Source organism: Drosophila albomicans, chromosome 3 (assembly GCF_009650485.2).
Source record: "Drosophila albomicans strain 15112-1751.03 chromosome 3, ASM965048v2, whole genome shotgun sequence".
Classification (NCBI taxonomy): Eukaryota; Metazoa; Arthropoda; class Insecta; order Diptera; family Drosophilidae; genus Drosophila; species Drosophila albomicans.
Genome location: NC_047629.2, coordinates 50,180,184 through 50,197,188, shown reverse-complemented (window position 1 = coordinate 50,197,188; position 17,005 = coordinate 50,180,184). Strand labels below are relative to the sequence as shown.

Here is a 17,005-nt window from a genome sequence, read left to right as displayed (position 1 = left end):
AATCCAATTTCAAATTATCTTTTCACAAGGAATAAATGTATCTACAGGATAAAATATTTTGGACTATCGCTAAGATTCACAAAAGCAAACAACCAATTTGAAAGTCGCGCGATAGACAAAAGTGGTATATTTTGATTCCAAAGTAGTATATATCAGTATCTAGTTTCCGGTCACACTGCGTATTATTTTCTTGTGGTGCGCGGAAGTGTTCTTTAATAGTTCGAGTAAAATTTATTGCGCGCGGATAGAAAAAAATAAACATTGTCAGATTAGTATCTGACACTAATAGTAAATAAATTTGAACGACTCCGCGCTTAAAGAAAGGCGGTAGCCCATCAACAGAAAAAATGCAGTCGCATAGCAAAAAGCGCGTTTGCTATTATTACGACAGTAAGTTAATAAATTGATAATTTAAAATAAAGCCAAAATGCTAAAAATGTGTCAATAAGTAGAAACTTTGCTTATCTGCGATCATTTATTGTTTATTTGGATTGTTTGAACAGCGTCCACTCGGCACTTTTTGACGGCATTTTTGCAAATTTCAATTTATAAAGCGACTGTACTAGCATTTTGCCGCACAGCACACTTTTCGCTAACGAGCGCACAACGCATGCGACTCTGTGGTGGTGGTGTGTACGTGTGTTTGTATGTACCTGTAGAGGCCTTTGTTCCATGTAGCGAAAGTGCTGCACTGCTTGTTATCGGCAAAAGTGTGCTGTGAGCAAAGACGCCTTAACCACTGTCGCGATAAAATTTTCATTTTACCTAGCGTGGCTTGAAATTAGTCGAATTTTTTGCAATTAATTTAATGTTGGGGTTTTCCGCACTTTAGGTGATATTGGCAACTATTACTATGGCCAGGGACATCCGATGAAGCCACACCGCATACGCATGACACACAATCTGCTGCTCAACTATGGGCTCTATCGCAAGATGGAAATTTACGTAAGTTATAAGAACCGGTTCATTAATTAAACACCTGTCACTGATATAATATAATTATACACACACATCCACAGCGGCCACACAAAGCCACTGCCGATGAGATGACCAAATTTCATTCCGATGAATACGTGCGTTTCCTGCGTTCCATTCGCCCGGACAACATGACCGAATACAACAAACAAATGCAACGCTTCAACGTAGGCGAAGATTGTCCCGTCTTCGATGGTCTCTACGAGTTCTGTCAACTCTCTGCCGGCGGCTCAGTTGCTGCTGCCGTTAAGCTAAACAAACAGGCTTCGGAGATCTGCATCAATTGGGGCGGTGGACTGCATCATGCAAAGAAATCCGAAGCATCTGGTTTCTGCTATGTGAATGACATTGTTCTCGGTATCCTGGAGCTGTTAAAGTATCATCAGCGTGTGCTCTACATCGACATTGATGTGCATCACGGCGATGGCGTCGAGGAGGCTTTCTACACCACGGATCGTGTGATGACAGTGAGTTTCCACAAGTATGGTGAATACTTTCCGGGCACCGGAGATTTGCGTGACATTGGCGCCGGCAAGGGAAAGTATTATGCCGTGAATATTCCTCTGCGCGATGGAATGGATGATGATGCTTATGAGAGCATCTTTGTGCCCATCATCTCCAAGGTAATGGAGACATTCCAGCCTGCTGCTGTCGTCCTGCAATGTGGCGCCGATTCGCTGACTGGCGATCGTCTGGGTTGCTTCAATTTGACCGTAAAAGGACACGGCAAGTGTGTGGAATTTGTGAAGAAGTATAATCTGCCCTTCCTCATGGTTGGCGGCGGTGGCTACACCATTCGAAATGTCTCCCGCTGCTGGACATATGAAACCTCTGTGGCGCTGGCTGTGGAGATTGCCAACGAGTTGCCGTACAACGATTATTTCGAGTACTTTGGCCCGGACTTTAAGCTGCACATCAGTCCCAGCAACATGACCAATCAGAATACCTCCGAGTATCTGGAGAAGATCAAGAATCGTCTGTTTGAGAATCTTCGCATGTTACCCCATGCGCCGGGCGTTCAAATCCAAGCTATACCCGAAGATGCAATCAACGATGAGTCCGAGGATGATGAGAAGGTCGACAAGGACGAACGTTTGCCTCAGAGCGATAAGGACAAACGAATTGTGCCCGAGAACGAATATTCAGACTCGGAGGATGAAGGCGAGGGCGGCAGACGAGACAATCGCAACTACAAGGGTCAACGGAAGCGACCGCGTCTCGATAAAGATCCCATTATCACCAATTCCAGCAACAAAACCTCCTCCGAAGCCTCCAGCGACATAAAGGACGAGAAGGAGAAGGGTAAGTTAAAGATTTGACATTGAATTTGATTTTCATTAGCTAAACTCTCTTGTGTGTTTTGCTTGCAGCAGATGCCGCCGATGGCGAAGAGACGCCGGCAGCCAATAACAATAGCAACAACAGCAGCAGCAATAACAAGGGCGACAACGATGCAAGTGCGCCAGCTGGCGGCGCCTCGGCAGCCAAGGGCGCCAAGGAGAACAACATATGACGTGGCGGCCGCAATTGGTTATAGAAACCAATTAAGCGACCGCCCAAATACAAGCCGCCGGATTTTACCTAGCATCCAGCTTCAACCTCATCATCCAGTCCGTGAACCTTTTTTTAACCGCATTATTGTAGTTCCTTACAAACTACTTAAGACTGTGCTGCAGTCGATCATCGAACCTCATACATTCATTCACTCACAAATTCATAGCAACATTTGGCTAGCTGGCCGATAAAAAAAAACAAAAGAATAAAAAACTCATAGTAAACTAAAATCCATTTTACTCGTAAGGCAATTTCATTCAGTGTAAAAGAAATTCGTGTTTAAGCTAAGCAGAAGTTACAATTAAAAAATACAAATACCACATAAAAGATACCACTAAAACATACAGATACAAATGCATCTGCGTATGCAGAGAATCTTACCGTTTAAGCGCAATCCGTTTAGATGCCGCATAAAACTAATTTGTAACCAATAAAACTTTTTAAATATTGCCGTGTAACGAAACTTGTCTTTTAACTTAATTTTTTGTTTGTTGTGGAAGTATATAATATATTTAATCTGTTTAGTTTTTTGTAAATTTCAGGCATAAATTAAATATTCAAATCATTTTTCAATAAGTTTGAAACATTTCAATCTTTTTCGAACTTAGATATGTTGATGAATAAATGTAAATAATGCAACATGACTACCTGATTAATATCTAATGAATACTAACCTCAGCTATGTATGTATTTTCTCATCACATTTGCTAAATTATCTTAATTACTTGTTCTACTCGGTAGCAAATAGTCAACTGCAATAGTTACAATCTGGTAAAACTTGAAAGTAATATTTTTCTTTAAAAAATTGTTTTGTCACTAAATTTACTTCAATCAATATTTTCTTTAGAAATATGACACATTATTTATTATTAAAACTTTTGCTGTAGGAAATTTACTCAGTTGAAAGAAGTATACTTCATTATAAATATGTTTCGTTGCTTTATACCAATATTATGTATACGAATTGTGTGACAGGGATTGATATCCATATCATAACCTATTAAAGGTGGCGTTCATTCGTGAATATTTAAATTTCATAAGGAATTAATTTCTCTAAGGCAAAATGTGACATTGTATAAATATTTTGTATCTAGCAAAGTTCTTCCAAGAATTTGTATGAATTTTATTATTGGTATTATGTTAGCAACTATTTTGGCTAAATGAAAAATGTTTATCGTTTGAGGAAATGTTATTAGAGTTAAAAATATACCAACAAAAGTAATAAGTAGGCCTTTTTGTCTATACAAAAGTATTTCTTAAATAACTTCTACAATTTTTTTATAATCGCATCTAAATTTTCAGGAATCATAAAGATTGTAGGCCTTATTGAATGTATTCTAGCTTTCAAATTTCGCTTGTTATTCGGAAGTGGCAAAAATATAAAGCAAACTTGATCTGCGTGCTAACATTATCTCTCTCTTATAGTCTCTGAAATCGAAGTGTTGATACGGACGAACAGAAAGACAAACGGACATTGTTGTATCATCGGGTCTGTTGACCCTGATCAAGAATATACATATTATATATACTTTATGGGATCGAAGATGCCTCCTTCTGCCTGTTACCTGTCATAATACCCTTCTACCCTATGAATCTAGTATCGGGTATAAAAATTGTAGGATGAACAATCTATTGAAATCTGATTTCTTATATAAATTTTGGAACCTATTATACGCAGTACTTACTTTCTGAATAATGTAAAGAACTTGAAATCAAAAGTCTTTCATCGCTTAGTTAATACATAGTTTATTTAAAGGGTATTTTTAAATCAAAAGGAACTTATATTACTTTACTTACTTTTCTGATTAAAGTCAATACCTTGGAATCAAAAGTCTCATCTGTCATAGTTAATATGTAGAATATTTCAAGATTGTTTTTAAAGGAAAATCAACTTAACATACTTTGCTTACTTTTTGATTAATGTGAATACCTTGAAATCAATAGTCTCGTCTGTCATAGTTTATTTAAAGATTGTTATTAAAGGAAAATCAACTTAACATACTTTACATACTTTCTGATTAAAGTCAATACCTTGGAATCAAAAGTCTCTTATCTCGTCAAAGTTAATACATAGTTTATTTAAAGGATTTTTTAAAGGCAAAGAAACTCAGTTTACTTTATTTGCTTTCTGATTAATGTCAATACTTTGGAATCGAAAGTCTTTGCATCGCTTAGTTAATACATAGTTTATTTAAAGATTGTTTTAACGGCAAAGGAACTTATATTACTTTACTTACTTTTTGATTAATGTCAATACCTTGAAATCAAAAGTCTCTTGTCTCTCATAGTTAATACATCGTTTATTTAAAGATTGTTTTTAAAGGCAAAGGAACTTTAACAATTTGTTGAAAATGAACTATCTAAATTGAAGAGGTCTCTAACTAAGTTACTCTGTAGTGACAATTGACACAGCCAATCCAATGGAGCTGCAATTTGTCAGTCGCCTAGCTACAGAGACTGGAAGTAGAATTTGTGACTAGACTTGTTGGTTTGGTTGGTAGTGTGTGTGTGTGGGTGTATACAAGTGTATAAGTGTGGGTGTGTGTTAATCCAGCGATAATATCGAGTCGATGCTGTTGCGATTACTCCGCGCTTGGAGTCGTGGTCCGCCCAAGTAACTAATTGGATTCGCGAACTGACGCTGCAGCAATGCATTCTCCAGATAAATGGGCGGAGGCGGGTGAATGTAGCGACGCAAGGCAACAACTGGAAGCTTCTGGGAGGTGGATGTTGCCGATGCTGGCGATGTTGTGGACACTGCGGACGTTGTTGCCGCATTGGCATTTGCGGCGCTGACATCAAAGGGCTGCTCGGTGTCATCGTGTGCTTTGTGGCGGGATTTGTCTCGTTGCGGCTGCGCTGGCTGCGATAGATTGAGAGGGCAGAGACAGAGTGTGGGGGGGAGTGTTTGTGGGGAGTGTGTGGTGGGGGGGGAAAGCGTTGCAGGTTTAGATCAAATCATTTAGGGTTTAATTCTATTTGGCTGTGTCCAAGTGTTTGGCAATATGAATGGCAAATGGAAGTGCGGAAGTGTGGAAGGTGTGAGAGAAATAAAGTTTTATAATTATTCACAAGTTTTCTCGCAAAATGCTGCACATGGACTGGGGCAAGGACGCGGCGACGTGGCATGATGAGATGCGGAAAATGTTCACAGAATTTCATTTCATTTCGTTGTCGTTGTCGTTTTTTTGTACTTTGTTCAACTTGTTTCACATATTTCAACACCTGTCGTGATTTTGCACTTTTTGATGTAATATAAATGCCAGCACAACAATGGAATGGTATCTATGTGTACATGTGTGTGTATGTGTGTAATGCCCTCGGACCAAAATCCACTTTGCTGCACATTAAACTTGCCCCACAAAACTCAGCTGCTGCTGCTGTTGCACTAAAACTTTCGCTCGGCTGCTTTGTGTTTTGGCAACAATGGCAACAGCAGCAACAGCAGCATCGCAACCTTTATGACCCCCAATGGAAAGGGGTTGCAAGATGGTTCGTCAGCCACTTCACAGCTCGCCAAACACACACACACACACACACACATCCCCTGAAGCAGCTGCTATGCCACATAAAATCAACTACAATGGCAACAGCCGCGTTTCAGCAGCAGCAACACATTTGCATACATGGACCAAGTTGTTGCAATCGTTGGCAGTAATAATAGTAACAACCAACTACAACAACAACAACAACAACAACCAAAATTGAGGATGCGTTGCGTACAAAGCAACTTGGCCAAAAGGCTTTCGGCATTCGCTTTGCTCCTACTTAACTTTAATAAACATAAGTAAAATGCTACAGTGCAACTTCCATAAAGCGAAAGTCTTGCAAATTGCAGTTTGGGGAAATGCCAAATTAATTGCACAAAATGTTAAGCAAAGTTGAAAGACAGAGAAATGTTCTATAATTAACTTCTATTATGAGCATTACAAAGAACTTCTCATTGTCTTATTCTGTCTCTACACAAAACATCAAAAATGCTTAATTACGTTTTTGAATTGTTTTGCAACCTTTTTTTGAAAAAACCAAAGTTCATATTTTGTGAGGTAGAGCATAAATTTAAGCTGATCTTTAAAGATCACAATTTGGCAAATATTTAGATATTATATTCTGTTATTTTTTCGAATATTCATAAATCAATGCGGACTATGGATGTTTTAGCTTTGCTTCAATTAAATTAATAAGACATAAGCTATATTGAACAAGTTTTCAGGATGAATTTAGTAATTAAAAGCTGCACACTAAAAATTTCTTAACTAATAAATTTTAATAAACAAAAGTAAAATGCTACAGTGCAACTTTCATAAAGCGAAAGTCTTTTGCAAATTGCAGTTTCGGGAAATGCCAAATTAATTACGCAAATGTTAAGCAAAGTTTAAAGACAGAGGAATGCTCTATAATTAACTTCTATTATGCGCATTACAAAGGAGTTTCTCATTATCTTATTCTTTCTCAACATAAAACATCAAAAATTCTTAATTACGTTTTTGAATTGATTTACTAAATTTTTTTGTAAAGCAGAGAATAAATTGTAGCTCATCTCCAAGGGTCACAATTTAACAAATATTTTTAAATTATATTATAATAATTTTGATGGAACATTCCTAAAGCAATATAAGCTTAACTTTGAAGCATGAATATCTTAGCGTGGCTTCAATAAAATGTAGAACACATGACACAAAATTTAGCTGCCATTCATAATTTTCCAACATTTAAAGCAATTATGGGAAAAATAGAAATAAATAAACGAATAATTTTTGCCACACCTTTCTTACATATTCTCGCTTTGAAATTAATTTAAGAACTTATTCCTCATTTATCAATTTAATTCTATTTCAAGATGATTTAGAATGAAATTTTATGAAGCTAATAATATTAGGTATATTTTTTAGCTAAAATATAATCTGCGATTTAAATCGTTTCACTACTTTTATTCTATTATTTAAGTTACAAAAACTGTAAACGATCAATATCTAATCATAAATATTTGTAATAATAGATAACGGAATATTAAGCTATTCTACTGAATGACTTTATTGAAAATTCATATTAAATGCTAAAAAGAAAACTCACAAATATTTTCAACCATTTTGTAAAAATTAAAAATTGTTTTTTTGGACGACATTTGTGAGCTTGACTTAAATATTTTTGCGAAAATGATAAAATGAGTATAATGGTAAGATTTTCTCGAATAAATTTATATTAATAATTAAAATGAATTTTAATGTTGATTTTAACTTTAACAAAAATGAACTCAACATAATTTCTTTTGGCAATAAAATTGAAATCAAAGTTTGTCTTGTTTCTGAATACATTATAATGAATAATATTTTCATTTCTATTGCTTTAAACTCATAATTATTATTTATGGTAATTTATTTGAAACGACAATTTCTCATTTATCTTCTCAATTTTATTTCAACACAATTTCATTAATTAAATGAAATATTCAACGAACTTTTTCGCTTAATTTTCGCCATTTTCAGCTGGCATTTTAACAAAAGCGAAATTTAAGTTTTATGAGCATATAACTATATAAGATTTATGCACGTTGCACCCAGTCGATTTCATCAAGCAAGCGTTGAGCAACACATTTAAAATGTTATTCTGCGTTATTTTATATTATTTTTTTTTTTTGTTATTTTGCGACGTCGCTTTTCACAGTTTTCCATTTGCAGCAAACTCATTTTAGCTGCATATTTTGCTAGATTTTATTGTTCGCAGTTGAAGGTTATATAGCAAACAGCGAGAATAACAATAACAATAACAAAAGGCAAGCGAAACTTGCACTTTCATGCACACACCAGCACACATACACAATGGCACACTTCTTTGCAAGTGTGAGTGTGTGTGTGTGTAAGGCGGAGTGTGTGTGAATATTCGTGTTGTTGCTTTGGCGGCCATATTAACATTGCACTGGCAATTTTTCATTGCATACTGCGAGGCGCACATAATACTCTACGCTGCACTATGGGGAAATTTAACATTTTTACTGGCCAAAATTAAAAATATAAAAGCGGAGCATAATAATTGATTTCATTTGGTTTTAAATTAAACATTAAAAAAACATTTGATTTGCATTTGCATGAGCTGCGTTAACCAGCTGATATTTTTGGAGTAGCGCCATCTATCGGTCCATAGCAAGATCTGTGTTTATCAGCTGCTATTTTCGCCATCTATCGAAAATTTAGGAATACTATAATTCATTGCATACTGCAAGGCGCACATAAACTCTATGCTGCGCAACAGAAAATTTTAGTATATTTTCTACTCAAAATAAATATCTGAAGAACGGAAAAATATAACTGACTTTGTTTATTTTGTATTACATTAAGAATTAAAAAAAAAAATATTTGATTTGAATTTGCAAGAGCTGTGTTTGTCAGCTGATATTTTTCAAGTAGCGCCATCTATCGATCAATAGTAAGATCTGTGCTTATCAAAATATTTTCACTGTTGAAAATGGATAAATTCTGAATATATTGTTGCACCAAAAATTATTTCAATTTTGTAACTATCTTAAAATTGCTTTTGGCCAAAAAAAGTGGTCAAATTCCCTATAGTGCGCTATGTGTGTGTGAATGAGTGTTGTATGTATGTGTGTGTGTGTGTTGTATGCATTTCAAATACTTTGTGCCAGTCATCATTTGCTTGGCTGCTGCTGCTGCAGCACGACTCTGAGTCGCATATTGCAATTTATTACCCACCTGACAACAACAATGCATACAACACACACACACACACACACATACAGCAAACAAAATATATACACACACACTGGGCACACACTTGAATGTATTTATTACACATGTTTTACATTGTACGCACAAGTTTGTTGCTCATTGGGTCGATGAGGATGGTCAACAAGCAAATGCTTTGTTAACCATTATGGGCCATGTTTTAATGTGGCAACGACAACGGCAACAACAACAGCAACAGCAACAGCACCAACGACAACGGCAACAATAACTTTTCGCATTAAATAAGAGCACAAGCGAGTGAGAGAGAGAGTGAGAGAGCGAGACGACGTTCGAAAGGAATGAAAAGAAAAAGTTTCTGCTGTTTTTATTTCAACTTTTTTCAACACGGAAATTAATAACAAATTGCTTTAAGCCAGCGTGACGATTACAACAGCGCTAAGTGGGCGGCATATAATGCGACATTGCGGTATGGGACTGGGAATGGGCGTGGCAGACGCCTCAAGTAGCGCATACAAAAAAATGGGAAACTTTTGCTTTTTCCACAATAAACACTTCATTGCGCACTTGAGTTAATTTGTCAAGAACTCGAGCGCATATGTTCGGAATTATTGAAAAAGTTTCAAGTATTAAAAGACTAAAGAGAAAGGCAGTGGAAGAAGAGGAAGAACAAAGTCGGAGATGAAGTTGGAGACGTCGTTGATGTCCTTGATGGCTTTTCATTAAGTCCAGCGCCTTGTTGGTCACTCAACACGCTTGTAATTGTTGTAAAACATGAATAATGCATGCTGTAAAACTTTTATTAAAATGCAGCCAAGCCGCAGCCAAAAAAGCGCTACGACTAAAAAGCACCAAAAGCGTGTAAGGAAAAAATGTTATTGTCATAGTCAAGAGATGTGAATGCTCTAATTAAATAAGGGAAATGTAATAGTCTTATTTCAATTATTACTTCAACAAAAAAATATCTGTATTATATTGCAAAATAAATCTAATTTGATTGTTTATATTGTTTGTATAAGTGAGGGCGTGGAATTATCGAAAATTTACTGTATAGAAAACAAACAAACATTTTCTAAAATGTGCTTTAAATATTTTTTTATACATACATATATGTAAAGAAAGAGAAAAATAAAATTCAGATGTATTTCCAATTTGAATAACATGTAAAGGCAAAAATTGATTTTAATAATATTCTATACAGTATAGACATATTAAATTTGTCATAATTATAATTCTATAATGCTTTTCCCCAAAATTATCTATAAAAACAAAATTTGTATTTTCAAATATTCTACACTGCATAAACATAATGATATTACTATAATGTAGTCGCAATATTATGTTACCTACAAACATAGATATGCAGATTGATTTTCCTGCTTCCAGCAAATCCCATCATCGCATGTTCAACAAGAATATAATAAACCCTTTTGTAAGCGTATCAAAAATTTTGAAAAAAAAAAACAAAAAAGAAGAGTTGTTTTATGGCCAAGGAAAATTCTGGTAACCAAAATGCAGTCAAAGTAATTGGCTGTTACTTTTGCTAACTCGCATGTTTCCACTGCGTGGCATTAGCATCAAAAAAGTTACATCCAAATGAGATGAGAAATGTTGTGTTATAAATGAATCAAAGAAATAGTTGTTGCTAAAATATAATTGCATAAACAAATTGTTGAGCAAAGATGTAATTGAGTTAATGCAGAATGTGGAAAGTGGAAACAGACTAAATTGTGTGTACACTGAAAAAAACGACCAAGTTCTAAAATCAAGAACCTTCGTCATAAAAATTATGCTCTTTAAGAACAAATTCTTAAAACCAAGAACATTAGTTTCAAAAATGACAATTTTTAAAAATAAGACCAAAAATTCTAGATTTAGGTTTCAGAATCCGTGGAAATTCCTATAATGTTTTTTTTTTATCTAGGTTTAAGTGTTTTCGTTTATAGTAGAGAACAATTCTCAATTGCAGTCTAGGAAATCAAATTCTACGCGAATCGATGATTAATATTTCAGTAACTAAAAAGAAAAACTGATCAACATACAACTGAGAAACCGAATGCGTATTTACTAAAATTATGGTAAACTAATAAAATTGGTAGGACACCAATAAAAGAATATAATATTTTGATATCTTATTAAAATACGAATTTTGGTCTTAAAACTATAAGATTTTTTCTTCTTAAGAACTTGGATCGTATATTAAATGTTGCTCAAAACCAAATGTGTTTTCTAACATCAAGATTTTTATGTCTTTGACGCACTTTTTAGAGTAAAATTCGTATTGCTCAGACTAAAATCTAGATTTAAAAACTTTTTTTTCTGTGTTGAGTTTCAAATGTTTGCTCGCATTCTCTCTATCTCTCTCTCTCTCTGTCTCTCTGTCTCTCTCTCTCTCTATCTCGTTAGCTTCGTTCCCTTTTTTGTTGTCTCTCTTATTTTTCTTCTCTGCTCTGTTCAATAAACTGTAATTCGTGCCACTTGTGTGTGCATTCATTTGTCGCACACACACACACATATGCACACACGTACAAACTTAGACACTCAATCGCACGCACACTCAAGCATTTATGGTTGCGCACACACGCACACTTATTGTAGTTGGCATACATGGCGTATGAGTGACATTTAATTAAAATTTATGCAGTCTAAAAGGCAAAAAATTGTCTACATATTGCAACGGCATCTTCCAGCATATTTCGAGCTGATGTTGTTCTTGTAGTTGTTGTTGTTGTACAAAGATTTTTGTTGTAGCTCTTGCTGCTGCTTCTGCGTTTGCTGCCTGTTCAAATTTATGCAACGCGCCATTTTGTTTGAGTTTTATTAAACGCTGGCAGTTGTAACCCGGTCTGGTAATCATGTGTAAATTTGTTTTTACACTATTATACGGCGCACAGGTCAGACGTTGTCTCTCTCCCCTCTCTCTCTCTCTCTCTCTCTCTCACCCCTCTCTCCTCTCTATCTCTCCTTCCCTCTCTCTCTCTCTTTTCCCTTTACAGACGTTTGCATTTCTTCTGTGGAAACATCTGACACTGGCAGACATTTTAGCATTCTAGTGTTTTAGTGTCGTGCATTGTCAGTGTTGGAAAGTGTCTAATATTTAAATGGAAAATTGTCTGCTTGGGGCATAATTGCACTTTCCACTTAGCTCTCTCTCTCTCTCTCTCTCTCTTAGCTCACACATTACACTTTTCTACTACTCTATGTGTATGGGGAAAGCATAGCAAATGTGTCGTTGCATAATTATAAGTTGCATTTTAAGCTTAGCAGTCAGCTATTAATATTTAACAAGATTTATAAATATATTCTATGTTTTTACACTATTTACTTTAGTGTTTCATGTTTTTAATGTTAGTTGATGAACTTATCAAAATGTTTTTCATAAATTTGTTATTGCTAAAATTAGTTTTAATGCATTTTTGATAAGCAATATCATTGGGGAAATTTATTAAAAATAGAACTTTCTCTTAGTTATTATGCTGATGCTGAAAAACCTTAAACTCCATTCGCTTTGTATTTATGTTGAAACTAATAATAGTTTATTTAAATCAGCCATAAAATTTCATATACTTTAGCGGAGGGTCATCACATTTATCGTTTATAATAATAATGATAAAATATTGTGTGATAAAATTTAAAAATATTTTTTTTAAATTTTACAATGCTTAATTAATTCTTTGTTTGACGTTCGATTGTTATTATTGGAAACATTTTCATTAGTTTTTTATAAGCTTTTATTATACATTTTCCCTTAAGCATTGTTCAGTATATGTTTATATTCCCTTTGATGTGTATTTGTATATATAATATAAATATGTATATATAGCATATTACTGATTTATTTAAATCTGTTATAAGACGTTTCATAAGATGATTAAGGTTTTGCATCGGTTATAAAACGCAAACATTTTTAATAATAATATGTTTCTGTTTATATGTTTAATATTGCTAACAGTATTGAACCGCAGTTCCACATAACATAACATAAAACATATAATATTTCTAATGCCGTACACAAATTGACTTTTAACGTTATTTTCGCTATGTTGATCAGAGACTCAATTAATCTTTTTTGTGTTTTCAAATATAAAATGTACATAATCAAAGGCACTGTTAGGAAACCCTGTTGCTAAAATTCTACCAATCAAATAGTGTATAATAGTAATTTTTTTTTTTTGCTTTTATTTTATATGCTATTAAGCGATTTTCTTTGCGAATTATTCTTTTCAAGCATATATTCCTTTTTAAAGTTTGATTTTTTGTTAGATGTGTTTTTGGACAATTTTCTTTTAGGATTTGAAGTATGCCTTGCAAATATTCCTTTATCAATTTTGATTACCAAAAACACAGCTATGAATGAGTTTTCAATATATTTATTTTGTATTTAAGAACACATTACTTCTACAAATACTTATATTACAATTACTTTAAACTTTATCTTCCTTAAATATATATTAATATTATTTATCACTTTTCTGTTATATTACGGATCTTGGCTGCTCTTTTAAGCCGTCGTCACTTTGGCAATCTTGCCTTGCTTCTTGGCTGCCATCCAAGCTTGCATTTGCATGCGTCGATAGTGCAAATGTCTTTGGAGATTCTTCTTGAAGAGCGTCTCTCTGGCCAAGATCTCGAGATCCTCGTAGCTGCAGCGACTGATGTTTTGTTTAGTTCTCGCAATCAGTTCACTGGTCAGCTGAATCTTTGTCATCGAAGCACGAGCCGAATGCGTTTTGCGGCGTCTAATTTCCTCACGATGCAAGTACAAAACGTAAGCGGAGGAAGGCGACGGAGGAGAGGCAGGAAGATTAGTTGCAGAGGCAGTTGCAGTTGCTGTGGCAGCTTCACTTGCCGTTGCACTTGAAGACTGCTCTTGCTTTTGCTGCTGTTGCTGCTGCTGCTTGAGTTGCTGTGGGTTGCACATCTCGACTGCGTTTGATGTCCTCAACCGAGTTGTAACTGCATTTTATACTCGAGATGATGTTGAGTTTATGACCTGCCGACGGTCATTCATAAGACAGCGGACACCGCGCTGCCAACCGCATTCGATGCACACAGGTCAAAATGTTGCCTCGGGTGCGGGTCACCATTTTTTTTTTTGTTGTTTTATGGCTGCTGTTTGCAATTATTGCCATTTTTTTTTATAGCTGACACCGCCTGTCGAGTGGATTAAAAAACTGTAATCCCATTCATTACCTAAAAAGTGTCGTAAAGTCGCGAAAACAAACTGAAAGTGAACAGAAACCGTGAGGATTCTCGAAAGGTTTTCTCGCTTGGGCCAACGTTAATCCAGATGCATGCATAACCGGATTAAGCGAAACGTTGTGTTTATGGGTCAAGTGTTGCAGCATGTTGTTGCCACCACTGTTGCATGTTGTTGCCACACACACACACACACACGGTCTGCATATCATTTTGGGTTCGGTTAGCTAATCCTTTTTTTTCATGTTTCTTTCTGTTTTTGGTCGAGCATCTCGCAATTAGCATCGTAATGAACCGACAGCTGATAGCTTTTTAGTTTTTGGGAATTTCACATGACCAGAGCATTGCGGACTTGCCGCAGCCTCTTGCCCCTCGCCACCTTCTACCTCCTTTGCTGCCTGCGTTGCTATTTCGCTGCTGCTGCTGCGTTGCTGCTGTGCGATAGACAAATTGCCAGCTGACCCAATTTCTGAGCCAAAGCCAAGCCAAATATTTGGCTTTAATCGCTGCAGAGTCGCTCGCAGACATCGGCAACAACTTTTCAGCATTTTCTTTACTTTTCCATAGTTTCCATAGCATCACAATTTTCACTCACGAAATTCTTGACTCACGCATGTAATTAAGGAGACGAGCTTCCTTTATTTTCTTTTGCACCTCTTGCTTTAAAGTTATTTAATAAACGTTGGCTTAAGGATATCATGAAACTCTCTTAATATATTTATTAAGTTGTGAATTTTATAACCTTGGACTTGAAACTATTGTCTAAAATAACTTTTTAATGTAATTTTTACTTGCAGTTTGCTTTTAATTGAAAGTAAAAACGACGACGAGAAACAAGAATTCAAATTTAAGTAAACTCAAATATAAAAATCTAAAAGTTTGGTTTTGATTTGAGATTTTATCTTCCGGGATTAAATTTTGATATTTTTGCTTTCTTGAATTTCAACTCACGAAACTCTTGGCTCATTCATGTAATTAAGAATACGAAAACTTCTTTATTTTGTTGCTGCTCTTGCTTTAAAGTTATTTAATAAATGTTGGTTTAAGGAATTTGCTGAGGATATTACGAAACTCTTTTAATATTTATTGATTTTTTAATTTGATTAATTGGGCTATAATAATATTATATGAAATATTTAGAAGACTTCTAAAACTTACAAATATTTTCTGACATTATGAATTCCAATATAAATTAGTGAAATTAATCCTAGCTGTGAGATGCTTTTTTGATATTTCTGCATTATTGCATTAAATAATAAACTTGAAATCCTATTCTAGAATTATTTTAGAATTTGTATATTTGTTAAAGACTTCAGCTTCTGGGTTCCATTTTGACGTCTTATATTATCACCAATATGCAAGAATTTTGTCTTGATTTTAGCACTTTTTCTGTGTGCACAAATTTAATATTAATATGCAAAACTCTAATTTAAAAGTCTTATAATTTTCTTTATTTAAAATTGAATGTAAATACTTCAAGAAATTTCAAATATTTCTTATTATTTATGTTTATTTTGTTCGTTTTTTAATAATGAATCGGATTATTAAAATTGATTCGCATATTCTTTTTAATTTGTGTATAGTATCAAATAGTTCTAATAACAATTCAAATAATAATGAATGCAGTATGACTTAAACTGCAAACATTTAATTTATTTAGTTGGATACATAACTCCATGATTTTCTTATATTTCGTAAGTCAAATAGTTCTATAATAATAATAGAATAGTTTTACTAAGTTTAAGATATGTTTAGTCAAGTAGTTCTACTAACAATTATACTAAAAAGATTAAAGTTTTACTGCAAATTATTAATAAAACTGATTCTTATCAACTTTATTGTATTAACGTTTTATCTGAATTATTTTGTTATTGTATTGACGTATAATCTTTGGAATTCACTTCAATATTTCCATAGTCCGAACAATATCTAAGCAATTCTTTAACCACAACTTGTTCCACAAAACTCAGTCAACAAAATCCATCCAGAAAACTTTTACTAGTGAAATTGACATGTCCAAAATATTGTTGCCCTGAAAAATATTCCTTATTCATGGCATGTGCGCTTAAGATATCTCACACAAACTTTGACTTTTCAATGCTTTTCCCCCCAAAAAAAAGGAGGTGAAGAAATTGCGTTCGCCATCTGCATAAATTGTTTGGCTTTAAGGCCATTGAGAAAAATTGTGGGGAAATGGGATGTTGATCTACTCGTAAACTCATTAAATTGTCCATTGCCGCATTTTTCAATAAGGCTGCTTGCCTACTGTGTGTGTGTGTGTGTGTGGAAGGCATGAAGGAAGCTCGACATTTTTGTGTTTCATTATGAAAAGGGGTTTTATTTTGTTGTTGTTGTTGTTGGTGTGCGAAAATCACAACATTTTAATCTCATAATCTGAATTTATGAGCAGACTCAATTTCGTTATGCTTAACGACATTTTATGCGGTTATTTTATGCAGGCAGACTAAAGGAGAGATGAAGCATACGACGACGATGACGATGACGACGGCTCTGACCCACACACACACACATATACACACACATACACATCGTAGACTGCGGTTTGTTGGCACCCCAAA

At 34.7% G+C, this 17,005-nt stretch overlaps 3 protein-coding genes across 5 annotated transcripts in view; 1 reads left to right on the top strand and 2 right to left on the bottom strand.

Annotated features, from left to right (window-relative positions):
• Positions 1–178: 178 nt before the first annotated feature.
• Positions 179–2,992, top strand: LOC117568605 (histone deacetylase HDAC1). Of its 2 annotated transcripts, none has more exons than XM_034249365.2 (4): positions 179–390; positions 833–945; positions 1,020–2,277; positions 2,349–2,992. In XM_034249365.2, exons 1-4 carry the CDS (start codon positions 348–350, stop codon positions 2,486–2,488), a joined length of 1,554 nt encoding a protein of 517 aa, XP_034105256.1. In that variant the 5' UTR covers positions 179–347; the 3' UTR covers positions 2,489–2,992. The 2 variants fall into 2 exon arrangements, with proteins under 2 accessions (XP_034105256.1, XP_034105255.1); XM_034249364.2 differs by having other exon boundaries at positions 2,346–2,992.
• Positions 2,993–4,814: 1,822 nt separating this feature from the next.
• Positions 4,815–17,005, bottom strand: part of LOC117568603 (axotactin) — a 100,764-nt gene continuing 88,573 nt past the window's right edge. Inside the window, exon 21 of one of the 2 annotated variants that reach the window (XM_034249359.2) lies at positions 4,815–5,392. In XM_034249359.2, the coding sequence (XP_034105250.1) occupies positions 5,075–5,392 (318 nt within the window). In that variant the 3' untranslated portion in view covers positions 4,815–5,074. Of the gene's footprint in view, positions 5,393–5,426; positions 5,513–17,005 lie in introns of those variants that run through there. The other variant, XM_034249360.2, reaches the window with a different exon arrangement.
• Positions 13,704–14,594, bottom strand: LOC117568607 (uncharacterized). The gene has a single exon (XM_034249368.2). The coding sequence runs from the start codon at positions 14,146–14,148 to the stop codon at positions 13,729–13,731; it is 420 nt and encodes a 139-aa protein (XP_034105259.1). The 5' UTR covers positions 14,149–14,594; the 3' UTR covers positions 13,704–13,728.